This window comes from Parambassis ranga, chromosome 2, assembly GCF_900634625.1.
Source record: "Parambassis ranga chromosome 2, fParRan2.1, whole genome shotgun sequence".
Classification (NCBI taxonomy): Eukaryota; Metazoa; Chordata; class Actinopteri; family Ambassidae; genus Parambassis; species Parambassis ranga.
In genome coordinates, this window is record NC_041023.1 from 42071496 (window position 1) to 42090705 (window position 19210).

The 19210-nt window shown below is 40.3% G+C and overlaps 2 protein-coding genes across 3 annotated transcripts in view; both read left to right on the top strand.

The window, feature by feature from the left end:
- LOC114444837 (NACHT, LRR and PYD domains-containing protein 3-like) overlaps positions 1-6883 on the top strand; it is a 383662-nt gene extending 376779 nt beyond the window's left edge. The window contains exons 5-8 of the mRNA XM_028419693.1: positions 2295-2468; positions 2579-2758; positions 2966-3012; positions 5891-6883. Coding sequence (XP_028275494.1) covers positions 2295-2468; positions 2579-2758; positions 2966-3012; positions 5891-6417 — 928 coding nt within the window. The 3' untranslated portion in view covers positions 6418-6883. The remainder of the gene's footprint in view (positions 1-2294; positions 2469-2578; positions 2759-2965; positions 3013-5890) is intronic.
- Positions 6884-10747: 3864 nt separating this feature from the next.
- On the top strand, positions 10748-13397 carry LOC114432392 (rho GTPase-activating protein 1-like). 2 transcript variants are annotated; one of them, XM_028400392.1, is made up of 6 exons: positions 10748-10789; positions 11320-11396; positions 11474-11551; positions 12227-12355; positions 12457-12494; positions 12574-13397. In XM_028400392.1, exons 4-6 carry the CDS (start codon positions 12250-12252, stop codon positions 12718-12720), a joined length of 291 nt encoding a protein of 96 aa, XP_028256193.1. In that variant the 5' UTR covers positions 10748-10789; positions 11320-11396; positions 11474-11551; positions 12227-12249; the 3' UTR covers positions 12721-13397. The 2 variants fall into 2 exon arrangements, with proteins under 2 accessions (XP_028256193.1, XP_028256192.1); XM_028400391.1 differs by lacking the exons at positions 10748-10789; positions 11320-11396; positions 11474-11551 and having other exon boundaries at positions 12076-12355.
- The last annotated feature ends 5813 nt before the right edge of the window (positions 13398-19210 follow it).

A 19210-nucleotide genomic window follows, 5' to 3' on the forward strand; every position in this document is an offset into this window, starting at 1 on the left:
ACTGATGAGATGTTCTGATTGTAGCTTTAACACTTTCCCATTCCCGGCTCTGGCGCTGATGGGTGTTGAAGAGTGTGGCACTTTTGTGTCCCACATCTTGAATCACCTGCAGCAGAGACGTGTTTTGGGCAATGATGGATCTGTATTGCTTTGTAGGAACAGACTGGGCTGTTAAAGTTAATGCTCAGTGCCTGTATGTGTACACACACTAACCTACTCACTGTGTTTGACACAGATGGGATGGTTCCAGTACCGGAGCCACACCACATCACATATTACCAAAAGAAACTCCAATCACACTTCTGTGACAGGTTTCTTTTGGCACAAGAAGGCTCGGCAATACAAAAAAAGCGTCTGGTTGATATCTACACAAAGCTATACATCACAGCCAGCCCTGACAACACACAGCATGAGATCCAACAGATCCAGAAAGCCTCAAGGCCCAGAGACACTGAGAAATCTGTCACACCTGGAGACATGTTCCAACATCCTTCTGGAGAATACAGACCCATAAAAACAGTGTTGACCAACGGAATCGCGGGAATTGGAAAGACCTTCCTGGTGCAAAAGTTTATGCTGGACTGGGCTGAAGGAACAGCCAATCAAGATGTACATCTCATTTTCCCCTTCTACTTCCGTCAGCTGAATCCACGGATGGGAAAACAGTTCAGTTTGGCAAACCTCATTCATGAATGTATCCCAGAGACTGTGGACATCAAAGAGGAGGCTCTTAATTACATCTTTACTGCTCTGCAGTCATCAGGAAACAGCAACTACGACAAGAGCGAATTCAAGATTCTCTTTGTGTTTGATGGACTGGACGAGAGCCGCCTTCATCTGGACCTTCATGTTCATGATATTGACTCTGTTGATGTAACTAAGTCCACCACCACTGATATCTTGGTGAAAAACCTCATCAATGGAAAACTGCTGCGCTCTGCTCGCATATGGATCACCACAAGACCTGCAGCTGCCAATCAGATCCCTACTGACTGTGTGGATGTGGTGACAGAGGTCAGAGGGTTCAATGACCCACAGAAGGAGGAGTACTTCAGGAAGAGATTCAGAGAGGAGGAGCAGGCCAGCAGGATCATCTCCCACATCAAGACATCACAAAGCATCCACAACATGTGCCACATCCCAGTCTTTTGCTGGATCACTGCTGGAGTTCTGGAGGACATGTTGAAAACCAGAGAGGGAGGAGAGCTGCCCAAGTCCCTGACTGAGATGTATATCCGCTTCCTGGTGGTTCAGACCAAAGTGAAGAAGGTAAAGTATGATGGAGGAGCTAAGGCAGATTCACACTGGAGCCCAGAGAGCAGGGAGATGATCCAGGCTCTGGGAAAACTGGCTTTTGATCAGCTGCAGAAAGGAAACCTGATCTTCTATGAATCAGACCTGACAGAGTGTGGCATCGATAAAGCAGCCCCAGTGAAATCAGGAGTGTTCACACAGATCTTCAAAGAGGAAGACAATGTCTTCTGCTTCATCCACCTGAGTGTTCAGGAGTTTCTAGCTGCTCTTCATGTCCATCTGACCTTCATCAACTCTGCTGTCAACCTGCTGGAACAATCTTGGTGGTCTAAAGTCATTAGACACAAATCTAAACTAAGACACCTCCACCGAAGTGCTGTGGACAAGTCCATAAAGAGTCCAAATGGACACCTGGACTTGTTCCTCCGCTTCCTACTGGGTCTTTCACTGCAGACCAATCAGACTCACCTACAAGGCCTGCTGACACAGACAGGAAGTAGCTCACAGACCAATCAGAAAACAGTCCAGTACATCAAGAAGAAGATCAGTAAGAATGTGTCTGCAGAGAGAAGCATCAATCTGTTCCACTGTCTGAATGAACTGAATGATCGTTCTCTAGTGGAGGAGATCCAACAGTCCCTGAGATCAGGACGTCTCTCCACAGATGAACTGTCTCCTGCTCAGTGGTCAGCTCTGGTCTTCATCTTACTGTCATCAGAAGAAGATCTGGAGGTGTTTGACCTGAGGAAATACTCTGCTTCAGAGGAGGCTCTTCTGAGGCTGCTGCCAGTGGTCAAAGCCTCCAACAAAGTTCTGTAGGTGGATTTATGAAACCTTTCAAACATGATTCATGTTGTTGAGTGGTTAAATACACACATAGATTCACAATTAAATATTTATTTCTATCTATAGGTCACATTTAAATATCTTCTATAGTTGTGGCTGTCAGGTTCACGTTACTATTTTGTCAATGTCCATTTTGCAGTCACAGTTACTATAAATGTCAGTGTTGTAAAATGTGTACTTTTCTTTTCTGTCAGGCTGAGCAGCTGTAACCTCTCAGAGAGAAGCTGTGAAGCTCTGTCCTTAGTCCTCACCTCCCAGACCTCTAGTCTGAGAGAGCTGGACCTCAGTGACAACAACCTGTGGGACTCAGGAGTGAAGCAGTTAGCTGCTGGGTTGGAGACGCCACAGTGTAGACTGGAAGCTCTCAGGTGTGGATGCAGCTGGTTGTTAAACATTTAAATTCAGCCCCAGATTCAAAGTATACAGCATTTATAAATCCTTCATGCCTTTTGTGTTCACATTTGTTTTGTAACTCTAGGTTGTCGAGCTGTCTGATCACAGAGGAAGGCTGTGCTTCTCTGGCCTCAGCTCTGACCTCCAACCCCTCCCACCTGAGAGAGCTGGACCTGAGCTACAATCTAATGGGTCCAGGAGACTCAGGAGTGAAGCTGCTGTTGGACATTCAGGATAGTCCAAACTATAGACTGGACACTCTCAGGTATGCACAAATATAAGTGTGTAATATGTTTACAGTAAAAATCACTTATCTCCACTGATGAAGATTTCAGACATGTAAATGACACAAAACCTACTGGTGGATCCACTCATTGTGTCTCTGACAAACTGAAGAACTCTGCTTCATGTTGATCAGCAGTTTGGACTCATGTTGGATAGAAAATCATTCTGACTGTGTTTCTTCCTGCAGGGTGGACCATGGTGGGGAGCAGAATTTAAGACTTGGTCTTAAGAAGTGTAAGTTTGACTCAGTCTTTCCTCATTTTATTGTGCATGAGCCAGTGTTTTATCAGTCCACCAGAAGTCCTGTCTTTAATGGACTTTAATGGGATTTGTCTCTTGTATTCAGTCACAGTGTCATTGCACACTTACCTATTGTTGTAACATCTGGATGTGATGTCATTGGAGTGAATATGGACTGACTGAATTTTGGCAGCAATTTCTGATTTTCTGATTTACACTGTTCAGTCATGACCTTCTTCATGAATACTCCATAACTACAGCAAAACACTTCAGTGACAACTTAGAAACAGTGCACATGCTGTAAAACCATCAGCAGCGGTGTCTTCATTTATAGATTTTGTCACATGTATGAACGGAAGTTAAGACCACTCGTCTGCAAATGTCGCTTCAGGTTTGTTGTGTTTTTACCGCTGATAGTCGCTCCGCACGGTTTGAACCATCCTGTTTGTCTTGACATCAAAAGTGTCCGTGTGTCTGTTCTTCTCCTGTGTTGTGTTACCATGCATGAGGACGCCTTCTTCCAGCATCGCGGGGTAACATCCTTACGCAGAAAGATCACTTCTGATTGGCTCTCTGCCGCCATCTCCTGATTCGTCCCTCCCTTCCACAAACAATATTTGCTCTGATTGGATCTCGTCTCCATCAATAATTTCGTCTCGTTTTTATTCGTTGACAAAAGTGTCAGTACATTTCGTCTTCGTTTTTGGCACCGTGCGTTAGTTTTTATTTAGTTATCGTCTCATTTTTATCAGCAAAAAAAGGTTGTTAACGAAAACTATGACGAAAATGATTTATATATATATATATATATATGTGTGTATATATGTATATATATACATATATATATATATATATATATATATGTGTATATATATGTGTATATATATGTGTATATATATATATGTGTATATGTATATATATATATATATATATATATATATATATATATATATATATATATATATATATATACATATATATATATATATACGTATATATATACATGTATATGTTATATCCATTATACTAGTCTATTGCCATCTACTGGAGCTTTTTAGTATTTATTTTACCTTGTGCTTCATCAACTTCCACCATTGTGCACAGTATAAAATCAATAGAAAAAACATCAAAATGTATGATTTTGTCTCCAAATAGAGTTGTTTTATTGTAAATATGTATGTGTATATACAATAATGAAAAATAAATAACGAAATATCAAATTTGGAAAATGTTAATGTGCCACCTCTCCTGCTGAGCCTGAAAATCTTCAGTTGCTAGCTTTGGCTACTTGCTGGCTCGCCCACCACGGCTAATGCCACGGCCTCTCTTTGATGGCCTTGGGTCAGGGCAGGATGAGGAGGTGGCTGGTGACCACACAGACCTGCGCCTTGAGGAAGTGCATGGTGGGGGGACATAGTCCTCATCCGTCTCATCTCCATCATGATCACTGTTGTATGAAAAAATAATTTAGATGTTGAAAGAAAAAATATTAAATCACATCACATCAATTTCTACAGCAGAAAAGCAAATGAATAATAAAGCAGTAATAGATATATTATTGAATGACAACACAACCACACATATAATCAGCACACAAACCTTGAAAGGAGAGCTGATGCCTCAGTGTTGAGCCCAGATGGGCCTGGAACATCACTGCCCTCATCTCCGTTCAGCTCTTCCCTTAGGGGTCGCCACAGTCAATCATCACCACTATCCTCTGCATCCTCTTCTCTCATCCAAACTACCACCCTGCTACACTATATTGTGCATACATGTATATATAATAAATCGTGTTTTATTATTATTATAACACAGATTAGAAAAAAAAATACTTTACACTTCAAAATAAATCCACAAACCTACTGATAAACTGGGTCCATCTTCTCCAAGAACATTGCCTCTTATTCAGAATCAATGTTGCTGGCGTCAGAGTCAGACGAGTCTTGAAATTCAACATCTGATTGCCGCTGAATTTCTGCCAAAATCTCTGCCATGTCCCTCTCGACGCGGTACGTTCTCTTCAGCATTATGAAGAGAAGAAGTATTGAAGTCCATTCGTTTTTTGGTATCATTCGATTCAGTAGATTGTCCTCTTTCATGGGACCACAAACATGGCTGCCCCCACGGGCCCATCGGGTTGAACAGAATCAGTTCAGTGTTTCCATCATTATATCAGGTCAAGTCAATTTCATTTCTTTTTAATTTCTATACAGCAGCAGATCATAACAGAAGCCATTTAAGAATAGCTTTCCTATACAACAGGTCTACACCTTGTTCCTTTATTAAACAAACAGAGGCACGATGCGTGTACACAGACACACACACACAGACACGTGTGCACATACTCCCACCGTCGGACAGAGAGCGACATGCTAGTTGGATAGACTGAACTCTATGACTACACTAGGCTAAGCTAACGGTGCTGATGTCCGTGGTTTTTATTTTATTTTTGCCATTGAAATATGTTATTTACATCCCGCTCTGTAAGCACTGTCGAGAAACACAACAAGCTGATTGCACAACAAGCAAACACAAAGCTGATGGTTTGTTATTGTGTTATTCCTGTTATTTGTTATTTTATTTTATTTTCATGATCATAGAAGGTCGTTAAGGTCATTAAAAACTCAAACGTAATCTGGCGGCGAAGGATCGACAGTCGCCGCGCTGCCACACAGACGGCATTGCACGTAATGATAAAGTCATGTTTAAACACAAAGCTGATAGTTGTGTATTTGTTCATTCAAACATTAGTGACAAAAAGTCTGATGATAAACTTTGTATGAATGAACAACACATCAGTCAGTAAAGACAGAATGAAGCCATCAGATGTGTCAGATGATAAACTGCAGCTGTGTCTTTTTCTCTCCATCAGATTTCTGTCAACTTGAAGTCGACACAAACTCAGTGCACAGAAACCTCAAACTGTCTGACAACAACAGGAAGGTGACACGTGTGGAGGAGGAGCAGCCATATCCTGATCATCCAGACAGATTTGACTGCCACTGTCAGCTGCTGTGTAGAAATGTTCTGACTGGTCGCTGTTACTGGGAGGTCGAGTGGAGAGGATGGGTTTTTATATCAGTGAGTTACAGAAGAATCAGAAGGAAAGGAGACAGTGTTGACTGTGGGTTTGGAGGAAACAATCAGTCCTGGAGTCTGATCTGCTCTGATGTTGGTTACTCTGTCTGGCACAATAACAGAAAAACACTCATCTCCTCCTCCTCTGTCTCTCACAGAGTAGCAGTGTATGTGGACTGTCCTGCTGGCACTCTGTCCTTCTACAGTGTCTCCTCTGACACACTGGTCCACCTCCACACCTTCAACACCACATTCACTGAACCTCCACATGCTGGGTTCTTTTTGTGGTCTGATTCCTCAGTGAGTCTGTGCTGTGTGTAGAAGCAGAGTGTGTGGAAGTGACAGCAGCTTCAACTTTGTGCTTTAAATGTTGATGATGTTTCACTTTCATTTGAATCACTGACTGTGATTTCAGGTCAGAACATGTTTTTGTCTTAGAAGCAGTGAAATGAGCTCCTAACCACTGAGCTCCTGTAAAAACTGCACTGATGGATCTTCTTGTTCTGGATGTTCCTGGACAGATGGAGTTCAGCTTTTCTCTTCTCCTGTTCCTGAGTGGTGGAAGCAGCAGAATGAGCTCCACCTGTAACAAACACTGACCTCCGTCTGCCTCTGTGTGATGATGAAATATATACTGGTACCACACATTCAGAGGGATTCTTGGGGCAAATAATGACCAAAACTCAACACATCCACTCTTACACGGTCCCAGAAAAAGTAAATGACCATGATTACACACCGGAGCGGAGGCAGAAAAGCAGGCTGTGCCACATTAATATGTTGAAAGCATTCTTTGCTTGGCTAGCATCAGGTTTTAGCCGATGCTTTTTAGCTCTACTCTTTCTTTTTTTAGCTAGCATATGTTTTTAGCTTACACTTTGTATGAAACTAGCATTCGTCTGTTTGATATTTGTTTTGCAAGCATAATGTTTTAGCTCCTTTGTTAAACTAACATTTTCTTTTATAATTTGTTTTCCTAGCATGGGCTTCTAGCTAGTTAACTTTGTTAAGCTAACATTATTATCTTTTTTGTATTTTTTTTAGCTAGCATTTTTTTTAGTTTAGTAGTTTTTCACTTTGGATAAAACTAGCGTTCTTCTGTTTGATGCATGTTTTGTTTTTAAGGTTTAGGCAAAGCTCCTTTTAAGTAAGCTAACATTTTCTTTTTTTGTTTAGCTGGCATATGTTTTAGCTAACATTTTATTGAACTAACATTATTTTCTCTTAACTCTTTTCTCTTAGCTAACAGTATTTTCTTTTTTGCATTTATTTAGCTAGCATATGTTTTTACTCTATATGAAACTAGCATTCTTCTGTTTGATATTTGTTTTGCAAGCATAACATTTTAGCTAACATCTCTATTTTTGAGATTTTGTTTTGCTAGCATAACGTTTTTTCTTGGTGGTGTGCGAGAACAATTGTGTGATTGGTTGGAATTTAGTGGACGTGATGAATGTGATGAAGCACAAGAGCTTCTACGCAGACAGAATGAGGAAGTACAACAAAGATGGACAGTTTAGATGAGCAGCTGGTAAACAACTCCAGGAAGGAGACTGTCAAAACACAGCGCACAGAGGAGACTGTCTGTCCAAAAGGTGGCGATGCCAGCTGATCGAGAACTATAATGTTCCTGTGGAGCCCAGGACCTCATACACGCAAAGCATGCGCTCTACCACTGAGCTACATCCCCCATGTTTGATGCAACAACAGCAGCTTGTCTTAAGATATCTCCACTCAGGATCTGATGTGTATTTCTTAGATCAGCAAGGCTCAAGTGAGAGTTGTGTTTTCATTCATCAGCCCCAGCCCTGAGCTCTGTAGGCCAGAGAGGTCCTCCTGCAGCCTGAACATAAACGGGGTCTGCTCATATAGTTGATGGCTGTATGCACAGATTTTGAACCAAGTTTACTTGAAGCATAGTAACATATTCCCTGTCACTGACATCTGTCATGTTGAATTGTATACATGTCTACAAAAAAAAATAAAACACTTTCATTTCGTTTTTTTTATTGGACCAGTGTAATGAATTGGCTTCCCCTTGTTAAACCAGTCTCTTTAAGCATCTAAAAAATGGTTCAGAGGTTAAAGTGGTCTGTGGGGTTACTTCCTGTGGCTGCCTCTGTTTTTTCTAGTGAAACACTCAAAGTGAAGAGTGAAAGGCTGAGTTTTGGGTTACGTAGTGTGGAATTATATAAGGTTACCTACGCACTGACATGATACAGAGCACATATTTACTCGTTATGTATGCTTACACTCAGAGAAAAAGGGAGGTCTTCACTCTCTACACACACACACCCTTACAGGGAGTTCGGGAGGATGTTATCCGTCATTCTTGGAACACTTTTGATGCGGTGAAGGCCGAAGCACTGGGAGGCATCAGACGTAAGATAAACCATCCAACATAGGAGTGATACTGAGTGTTTCATAGAAATATGTTAGACCAATTATAATAATTGGTAGGTGGGAATAAAAGGGCAACATTTCCCAATATGATAATACCAACGAAGGTCTTGAAAAACAGTTTATCTATTATGCAAATGTACCTCCACTTTTGAATAAAACGAGCCTGTGTCCAGGGAGGGGCAGAACACTTATGGAGGGGAGTGAAGCAGACTGAAAGGCCTGTGTTCACTGAGTGTTCTCCGTTTGCAAAGGCGAAACTATAAACCAAGTCTATTGTCTTTCACTCCATGTTCTGATTACAGAAGACGTCTGGCAATCCGGGGTGACCAGGGAAGGTCACGACAGTAGCCAATGGGTTTGGAGCATAGGTACTCAATGTGCGGCCCACGGGCCAATGGCAGCCCGCAGAAACATTTATGACGGCCCACAATGAATTATGTGAATTTGCAGTATGATATAAATTTTTCATATACTGACAACACTGGTTTAAATGGCCTAAAATGTCCGGAACTCAGCGCGGTGGTAAATTGTTTCACATGGGACGTTTTTCATTGTTGCACCGCTGCACACACCTGAAGCAGAGCACAGGTATTAGTGGAGTTGTTGGTGAGAATGGACAGGGGACGTTCTGAAGCTTGTAATTATTTTTTAAACAATAAAAGTGATCGTTCATTAATCGTAATTGAGGAAAAACCCTCAAGTAATCACCTGGATATTAAATAAGGTTTTTACAATTCTCATGTCTGTGGAATAGAGTAACCACTCTACTGCAGTAATTCTTCTCAATCAATGCAGTTAGTTAGAATTAAAGACCATTATAAAGAAGCACTGCAACAAATCAGAGCATCACTGAGGACTGCTGCTGTATTCTTCTTCCTCTGCCCCCCATACCACCACCTGTGTTTTAAATGTCTCTGTACTACTGTGTTCCATAGTATTATTTTTATGACACTAAAAACAGTACAGTTCCTCTTGTGCAACACTATAACCAACAGTATAATACTCCTGTTGGAGTTGTTAGTTTTTTATTTCATGACATTCATGATGCAGGGTGCAAATACAGCACTGTACATATCTGTACATATATCTAGCCATAGCTGTGTATCTCATGGTTATTCTTAACTTTCCATTTTTATTCTTTTATTTTTAATTCTATATTATTTAAAAGATAAATCATCTTATCATTGTTTTTAATTTTATTTTTAATTCTAGGTTATTTGTTACTTATCTGTTTCTAGTTTTTATGCTTCTCTAGTAGCACACTGCATTGTCTTGTTTGTTCTGCTGCTGTAACACTCCAGTCCGGTAGGCGGCGGTAATGCGCCTTACAGGGTGGCTCCCACCGCCAATAAGCTGAAGAAGAAGAAAAGAAGGAAGTAGAGGGAACAGAAAAAGATGAGCACAGCGACAGCACACCTCATGTGAAGAAGTAGTCGTTTGTTCGTTAGTTGAACAGAAGTGTAACTACTGTGAGTGTTTTATCACATCTGAATGGCTGCTGCTGAGTTTCTGAGAGGTTTTATCAGCGAGCGGCTAACTGCTGCTGCTGCTGAAATATTGGGAGCGTTTGAACAAACTATCGTCCAGTACGAGGAAGAGATGGACCGTCAGCGCAAACTGCTGGATCTCCTCCTGAAGCCTGAGATCAAGTTACACAGAACAGGTATGTAAACATGACAATGTCACGAAACAACAACAGCTCTGTTTGAAAAGAGTGCACATTCAACACATAGTGTTTCTAACAGGAGGACACTGACTTCATGACTTGAAGCTAAGCTGGGTGAAGACGCTCGCACATTACCACTGTGTACGTCATCAGTTGTTGAGCTGAGCATGATCGATGTAGCCCAAGTTGACTAACAGTACAGCACTGATAGCCACGCAGTGCCGTGGTGCACACCTCCACAGACCACAGCCAGGTTAAGATGTGACAGCTTAACATCCACAGAAGATTTGTGGCTCCTGTCTTCTGTCTGAAATGTTGTCCTGAATGTTTATGATATTTTCTGTTTGTTAGTATTTTAATGTTGCATTAATTCATTTGGTTGTTCCAGGTTTTAGATGTTTCCATCATCACATTAGTCTTTGTGTCCATTTGTCCCTCCAGGTCTCCCTCAACAACATGACTGTAAGGAGGAAGAGATCCTGTCTGACCAGCAGCTCTGTAACCAGGACAAAAGTTCCAGTCTGGACCACTTTGACCCGACTGTCATCCAATACAAAGAAGAGATCAACCATCAGGACCCACTGAACATTATCCTGACACCTGAGATACATTTACACAGAACAGGTATGTGAACCTACAAACAAGCAGTGAATCCTGTGACTCCTGGAGGCTGCAATTGTTTTGAACAAGAATGTATTTTCTGATCATCACATTAGTATTGTTGCATCAATTCATTTGGTTGTTCCAGGTCATAGATGTTACGGAGGCACCTTTGTCATATCCGACGTATGAGCGTACAGGGCTCTAGACTAACTTTTTTTCTTAGGTGCACCGCATCAAACTTAATCCATATATTTTTGTACGCATCAGCACATTTTGTACATACATATCATCTTAAAATGAATTTGGACCTTGTGTCCGCCTCTGTTTTAGTTTTAAGTTTGGCAGGAAGATTAACTATGTGAGCTACCTGAGTGAGCTGGAGGATGTGGTCAAGTGTGACCAGCTGGTGATTCCTGCTCGTGTCAGAGAGTAAGGACATTTAAAAACATTGATTTTCTACTGCATGGATTCTACTGTGGCCCATGTTATGACTCTGTCTGTGTCACAGGTATGACAACAAATGTGTGTGTGTGTGTGTGTGTGTGTGTCAGACTCAGACAGAGGGATTCAGATGGTGATCCGGTTCCTGTGGTGATGAGAGACACCATTATCTTCCTGTCAGAGCAAGGTAACATTCACAGATGAATCCGTGTCTCATTTCAGAGGGCATCGCTGTCAGTAACAACTGACTGTGTGTGTGTGTAGGTTTGGAGATTGAGGGTATCTTCAGACGGTCTGCCAACGTGACTCTGGTCAAGGAGGTGCAGCTCAAGTACAACTCAGGTAAAAAAGCCCATTTTGTCATGTGACTTTTGTTCACATGTGAGTTAATCATGGCTTCCTAGCAGTGCTGAGAAGTCAGAATCAGAATGACTTTATTTATTATAAATTCTTTTTTGTTACAAATAGAAATCAAAGAGAAATTGAAGTTGAAATATATAATAAATATCTAAATACCTAGACAGCATTTAAATCCCTGAGGTGTATGTAAAGAAGAACATATTTACTACTGTATAAAAAACCTTTACATGGTAAAGAGCATGACATCAATGTTCAGTGTCTGATTGACTGTTACAGTTCAGAGTTCAGTAGTTTGATTGAGACAGGCAGGCAGAGGAGTCGGAGTCTGTTGGGAGGGACAGTCCAGTATGGTCTTTATTTTGGACATCCTCCTCTGACACACCTCTGTCAGAGGGTCCAGGTCCTCTCCCACAACATGGCCGCCGTCCTGATGATTCTGTTGAGTCTGTGTATGTCCCTCACCCTCAGACTGCTGCCCCAGCAGACAACAGCATACATGATGGCACTGGCCACCACAGACTCAGAGGACATCCTCAGAGGACATCCTCAGCATCGTCCTGCAGAATCTTTAGTGTTTCAGAGTTTTGTGCAGCCTTTGCTCTTTCAGATGAAGTAGAAGAAAGAAGGCTTACAGCTGAGCGGCTTGGTGTGTTTAAGGTTAGGCAGTGAATTTCAGAGACATGGAAGACATCCACTTGGCTGCTGTGATTCTGAAGATCTTCCTGAGGGAACTGCCCGAGCCGCTGCTCACCTACCAGCTCTACAACGACATCGTCAACTTGGCCTGTATGTCAAGACCATTAGTCCAAGAAGTCATGTTGAATATAGTTGAATAATCGGTGGTTTCTCTAGGATTGTTATTCATGGTGGCATTTGATTGGTTGCAGCTGCATCACCGCGATACCTCATCACATTCCTGGCACAGGTACGGCTCTGACACCGCACTTCCTTTCACATTTGTGCGTCTGTTTCTGACAGCTGTGTGTGTGTGTTTGTGTGTTTAGGTGTCAGCCAACAGTGAGGTGAACAAGATGACCAACAGTAACCTGGCTGTTGTGTTTGGTCCTAACCTGCTGTGGGGGCGGGGCAACGCCATTGGGCCGAACTTCACCCGGACCCTGCTGGACCAGCATCATCTGGTCTTCACCTAGCTTTGTGGCCAAAACTGCTCTTTAAGTTGTTGTCTTTTAATTTCTCAAAGGCCAAATCATCATCATCATCATCATCAGTGGTTGAATATTGGTGTTGTGTTGTTGATTTAAAAAAAAAATAGAGGGCTGTGTCAGTTGAGGTGTGTGTGAGATTGTTGAGGTGAACAGGTGTGTGTGTGCGTGTATGCTTGTGCCTTATTTGTTCCCTTGAAGTGATCGTGTGATTAACCATCAAAGTGCCAGTGTGCCCGTTTTGCCATAGATTAAAACAGCACGAGGTGCGTTCAACACGCTGCTTTGTTGAGCACAGCTCTCCTGTAATGAACGATCACAGGTTTGAGAATCAACATTTCATATATTTATGTTTTAAAGCAAAAAAAAATCACATGCAGTCAGACAAAGAATGAAGTCTGATTTATTTTCTTGCTTCTTCAGCCAATAATAAGTTAAAATTCACTACAGCTAACTGAATCATCCTAACCAAGTTAACATGTTTTCTCAACTCTGCTGCTCGATTACAGTTCAGTCTAATCTATGGATCTTTGTACTGTAACTGTTGTCATGGTGACAGTGAACAATGTTTCTCCGTGAGAGAAATGATTTTGGTTTCCAGCATTTATTGATACTTAGTGATGTTATTTTCTTAACTCCTTTTTTTCATCCTTTACTTTTGATATGTTGTGGATCTTATGTATGTAAGATATAAATATAGACTGTAACATCCATGTGTGTAAACAATAAATAAATGTTGAATGAACATTTAGTTTTATTCTCAGCTGTTTTTGTTCTTACTGATATTTATTTGTGTAAACAATCATGTACAGTTCAAATCAGGGTGCGCATTAATATAACATACGTTTCCATTGAGTAAAGGTGAAGTGACAAACTTCAGGGTGTGCATTTCAGAACAGCAAGGATCTTTTTATATTGTTATTTATTTGAAATGTATCCATGACAGTAACAAGGTTTACAAATAGAAGGGCAAGTTATGGCACAAGTGAGCAGCTTGACGTATGAAATACAAGACAAAACGGCAAACAGTAGTTTCAGGGAGTATATGAGCCGAGAAGAAGTCCAAGCATCTGAACGAATGGCTCAGAGGGTTTAAGTGAGTGGTGGACTTTGAAGAGTGAAAGGCTGACTGAGAGGAGGTCCAAATGCCTGGGCGAGTGGCTCAGGTGGTAAAGGAAGGGGTAAAGGGAGTGATTTGTGCCCTTGAAGAGCCAGGTTCAATTCCTGGAGGGTGAAGAACAAAGACAGAAGATCCGGAAGTCCGGAAGGACCGGAGGAGAAGAGGGGGGCGTCCTGGCCCCCCGAGTTTCGGGGGTTTGTGAACAGGGGGTTATGGAGACAAAGGTGGTGAGAGGTTGAGGGTTTTATTAGGTCTTTTAGTAAAGTAAAGTAAAGTAAAAAAAGTAAGTAAGTAAGTAAGTAAGTAAGTAAGTAAGAAAGTAAGTAAGTAAGTAAAGTAAAGTAAAGTAAAGTAAGAAAAGTAAGAAAAGTAAGAAAGTAAGAAAGTAAAGTAAGTAAGTAAGAAAGTAAGAAAGTAAGAAAGTAAAGTAAGTAAGTAAGTAAGTAAAGTAAGAAAAGTAAGAAAAGTAAGAAAGTAAGAAAGTAAAGTAAGTAAGTAAGAAAGTAAGAAAGTAAAGTAAGTAAGTAAGTAAGTAAGTAAAGTAAGAAAGTAAAGTAAGTAAGTAAGTAAGTAAGTAAAGTAAAGTAAAGTAAGAAAAGTAAGAAAAGTAAGAAAGTAAGAAAGTAAAGTAAGTAAGTAAGAAAGTAAGAAAGTAAGAAAGTAAAGTAAGTAAGTAAGTAAGTAAGTAAAGTAAAGTAAAGTAAGAAAAGTAAGAAAAGTAAGAAAGTAAGAAAGTAAAGTAAGTAAGTAAGAAAGTAAGAAAGTAAGAAAGTAAAGTAAGTAAGTAAGTAAGTAAAGTAAAGTAAAGTAAGAAAAGTAAGAAAAGTAAGAAAGTAAGAAAGTAAAGTAAGTAAGTAAGAAAGTAAGAAAGTAAAGTAAGTAAGTAAGTAAGTAAGTAAAGTAAAGTAAAGTAAGAAAAGTAAGAAAAGTAAGAAAGTAAGAAAGTAAAGTAAGTAAGTAAGTAAGTAAGTAAGTAAGTAAAGTAAAGTAAAGTAAGGTAAGTAGTCTTTTAGTAAGTAAGTAAGTTAGTAGTCTTGTAGTAAGTAAGTAGTCTTTTAGTAAGTAAGTAAGTTAGTAGTCTTGTAGTAAGTAAGTAGTCTTTTAGTAAGTAAGTAAGTAAGTAGTCTTGTAGTAAGTAAGTAGTCTTGTAGTAAGTAAGTTAGTAGTCTTGTAGTAAGTAAGTTAGTAGTCTTGTAGTAAGTAAGTAGTCTTGTAGTAAGTAAGTAGTCTTGTAGTAAGTAAGTTAGTAGTCTTGTAGTAAGTAAGTAGTCTTGTAGTAAGTAAGTAAGTAGTCTTGTAGTAAGTAAGTAGTCTTGTAGTAAGTAAGTTAGTAGTCTTGTAGTAAGTAAGTAGTCTTTTAGTAAGTAAGTTAGTAGTCTTGTAGTAAGTAGTCTTTTAGTAAGTAAGTAAGTTAGTAGTCTTGTAGTAAGTAAGTAGTCTTTTAGTAAGTAAGTAAGTTAGTAGTCTTGTAGTAAGTAAGTAGTCTTTTAGTAAGTAAGTAAGTTAGTAGTCTTGTAGTAAGTAAGTAGTCTTTTAGTAAGTAAGTAAGTAAGTAGTCTTGTAGTAAGTAAGTAGTCTTGTAGTAAGTAAGTTAGTAGTCTTGTAGTAAGTAAGTTAGTAGTCTTGTAGTAAGTAAGTAGTCTTGTAGTAAGTAAGTAGTCTTGTAGTAAGTAAGTAAGTAGTCTTGTAGTAAGTAAGTAGTCTTGTAGTAAGTAAGTAGTCTTGTAGTAAGTAAGTAAGTAGTCTTGTAGTAAGTAAGTAGTCTTGTAGTAAGTAAGTTAGTAGTCTTGTAGTAAGTAAGTAGTCTTTTAGTAAGTAAGTTAGTAGTCTTGTAGTAAGTAGTCTTTTAGTAAGTAAGTAAGTTAGTAGTCTTGTAGTAAGTAGTCTTTTAGTAAGTAAGTAAGTTAGTAGTCTTGTAGTAAGTAAGTAGTCTTTTAGTAAGTAAGTAAGTTAGTAGTCTTGTAGTAAGTAAGTTAGTAAGTTAGTAATTAGTCTTGTAGACTTGTATTAGACTTGTAGTCTTGTTTATAAGTCTATGTTTAAAGTGTTAATGTCTCTTTGAACCCTACTGCACTCTTCTTCCACAACATTTACATCAAGTATTAAGGCCTATGTGAGATGAGACACACAGCACATTATAGAATAAGGACCATCACGCTGATTCTAAGAAAACACTGGACTTACAACTGACTTACAAAAACACGGACCATGTCTGCACATGATGTAAAACACATACACACAAAATCTCCAACTACTGGGAAATAACACAACACACTGACAGTGACAAACTGTTACCTGATCGACAGCTGCTGTGTCTCCTCACAGTGTTTATTGCAAGAGACTAATAAAGCTTGTTCGAGAAAGAAATAGTGTTTGATCTATTGTTTTTCAACACAAACATACCAGCATTGTTACTTACATTTCACACCCAGAGCCTCAACCCCTCCAAGAGCAGCAGTGACAAGACAAACTCCACATACACTTACATACACATATTTAGATATATATTATATAAACCCACAAAAACAGGAATTCAACAAGGTCAGACTACAGTGATCCCTCGTAGACCATTATCAATCCATCAGGACACAGAACACAATGCAACACTGCACACAAACAATCCACGAAACAGTGAGGATCCTGACCCAGGGTGCTCCATTGCTCCACTTTGGTTCAATATGGGCAAGGCTGCAGACATGACAACTGGCCAGAAGACCATCGTTGTGCTGTGTCCGAGCATATCAATGATCAAACAGGCAATATTCAAGCATCAGGCATCATACATCCACAAACACTTGAATGAGGCAGGGGTCACAGCTTCAACCACCACATTCGGGCTTTAACATCTGTCTAGGAACTACAGATGAAAAACAGCCCTTTGGCTAACTCTGGCATATTTACACACGTTAATTATTATGCACTGTTCCTGAAATACATACATCAAACCAAAAAAAGCTGCTTCTAAGCCCGAGCCAACGTACAAAGTAAAGTGTGCCTTTCATTCGGGACTCAAGGTCTAAAACTTGACAGAAAAAACGAGACACGTTGAAGCAACCCTCTGGCTGGCTGTGTGAGACTACCAGAGGGTGGACTGGTGGACAACCCGTTGTCCTTGCTGTGAGCATCAACAACATGTGACTTGGAATGAAACTTCCTGGCAATAGAAAGATCATGTCTCACTCCAAGGGAACATTTTTCCAGCTTCACATACAGTACATGGCTGTCTTAACTCCTCTTTCAAACCATCTGTTTTCTCTGTCTAAGAGGTGGACGTTGCTATTGATTGTTGCTCAAATATTAGCAGCTCATGTACTGGCACAGCTTCATGCAGCCATCCTGCAACATGTTGAGGCAAATGCCAATGACCTGCTATTTGCAACAATGTCAGGTGGCTGAGTAAAGGAAATGCACTCGTCTTGAGTCAGACCACAACAACTCAGTTGCTGTTCACTCTTTCAAGACGAAGCTGGACCTTTTGAAAGAAAATCTTCAAGGACAGTGTGAGCACTTTCTAAAACTACAAGCCAACTGGAAACTTTGCTCAGAAGTTTCACACTTTCTGCCTTGGGCAACAGCTCATCCTGCTAATCCCTTCCTCGTTGGACAACTTTCACAAGAGGTGATACAGACGTTCAAGTGGACACCTACAGCTTGAACTCATTCATCTGCAAGGAAATGCTGCATTAAGAACGCATTTTGAAGCAACTGACTACTTTCTGGCTACAGACTGTGTCTGAGAGTGTCTAACCAAAGTAGACCACAGTAGTTTCATAATCAAACAGGCCCGATACGTTTATTAAGTTCAAGTTTAACTTTTTTTTTGTTGAGCTCTTTTTGGCACAATGTTCATCTCGAGTGTGACACAATTTAAACCGAATGTCAAATTGGCATATAATTGCTATATGCCTGATCCCAAGCCTCTGTGCATACAAACCATATACACTCCAAACAAAGCTTCATACCATTATCAATGCTATTTTCATGCACAACATGTGCAGTGTCCAATTTACCTGACACTTCTCCACATTGTGGCATTCCTGCGAGGCTACAGTGGCTGAGTACATACAAACTAGCCTACAACACCCATCGCTTCACTTTCACTCAAGAACTACATTACAGATCTATCAATGACTTAACACTCCTCCTCTCCACTTCTATTTCTCCAAAACACATTCAAAAGACACTTTTTCCACACTACAACTACAACAACCCATCACACTCGTCCTTTCTAATGTATGATGTTTACTACATGTATGCTACTTCTCCTTCCCTATCTTTACCCAGCCCAGCTATCTGCAAGAACTGGGTGAACTCGGTCCTGCTCAAGGTTTATTAAAAGGGACTTTCTATCTGGGGGTCAGGCTCTGGGTTTCTTTAACACAAGTTTAACTGCAAAACAGGCTGCACAAATCACATTCTACATAATTACATTGATGCCACTACAATTGACTTTTACCTCAATAAAACCAATAATAATGTCAACAACCTTTAACAGAACCCACCTCACACTGAGGAACCCCTCCTGCTGACGGGAAGACAGGACAACTCCAGCTTTCTAACAGGTCCAGACTGCACTTCCACATCGACACGGGCCTGCGGAAAGACACAGTCAGCTTAGTCATCGTACCTATTTTGAATAACATTGTCAACATCAAAAAATGGCTACAACAAACATCTTCCACAGGATTCGCAAACCCAGTGTTTGGCTTTGTGTGGCAGGCGATACACTTCTGTATTTCACTGTATTATTGATAAAAACACAACATTTACTTTTGGAGACACCCAATGACATGACTCTTATGTCTGCACGAGCACTGGCAAACATTTTTGTCCACATACAGATTTTATGTGATGATTGTAACTTCATGGCACAACAACATTCACACACTCAAACTGTGTGCGTACAACCTTTAATGACACATTTAAGGTTGTACTCTTTGAAGCCACCTTATAACAATGTTATTCACTCAATTGTAAACAAATACACCATACTGTATGGGACAATTTATTGACTACAACACCAGCACTCTGACATCAGCAAAGGTGAAACCAAGTCACTGTTTTGCAAGTTAAGACCGCCAACTCCAGATCCTCCACTCCCTGTGTAAGACACACAAAAATATAATGCATGCAATCATGTAAACTTCAAATCTGTCTTTATTTATCTAAACACACTAAATTCTTCTAAACTCACAAATATGAGCAAACCATAAAAGTTTCCATCAATCACTTTTATTCAGTCATTTCACAACATGGCATTAGTACAAAAGAAAGGTCACAGGCTGGAACACAGCGAGGCCGGGGGAGTGACGTCACCGGACCATCTGGAAGACAAGAGAAAAACATGTCAGTGACCCA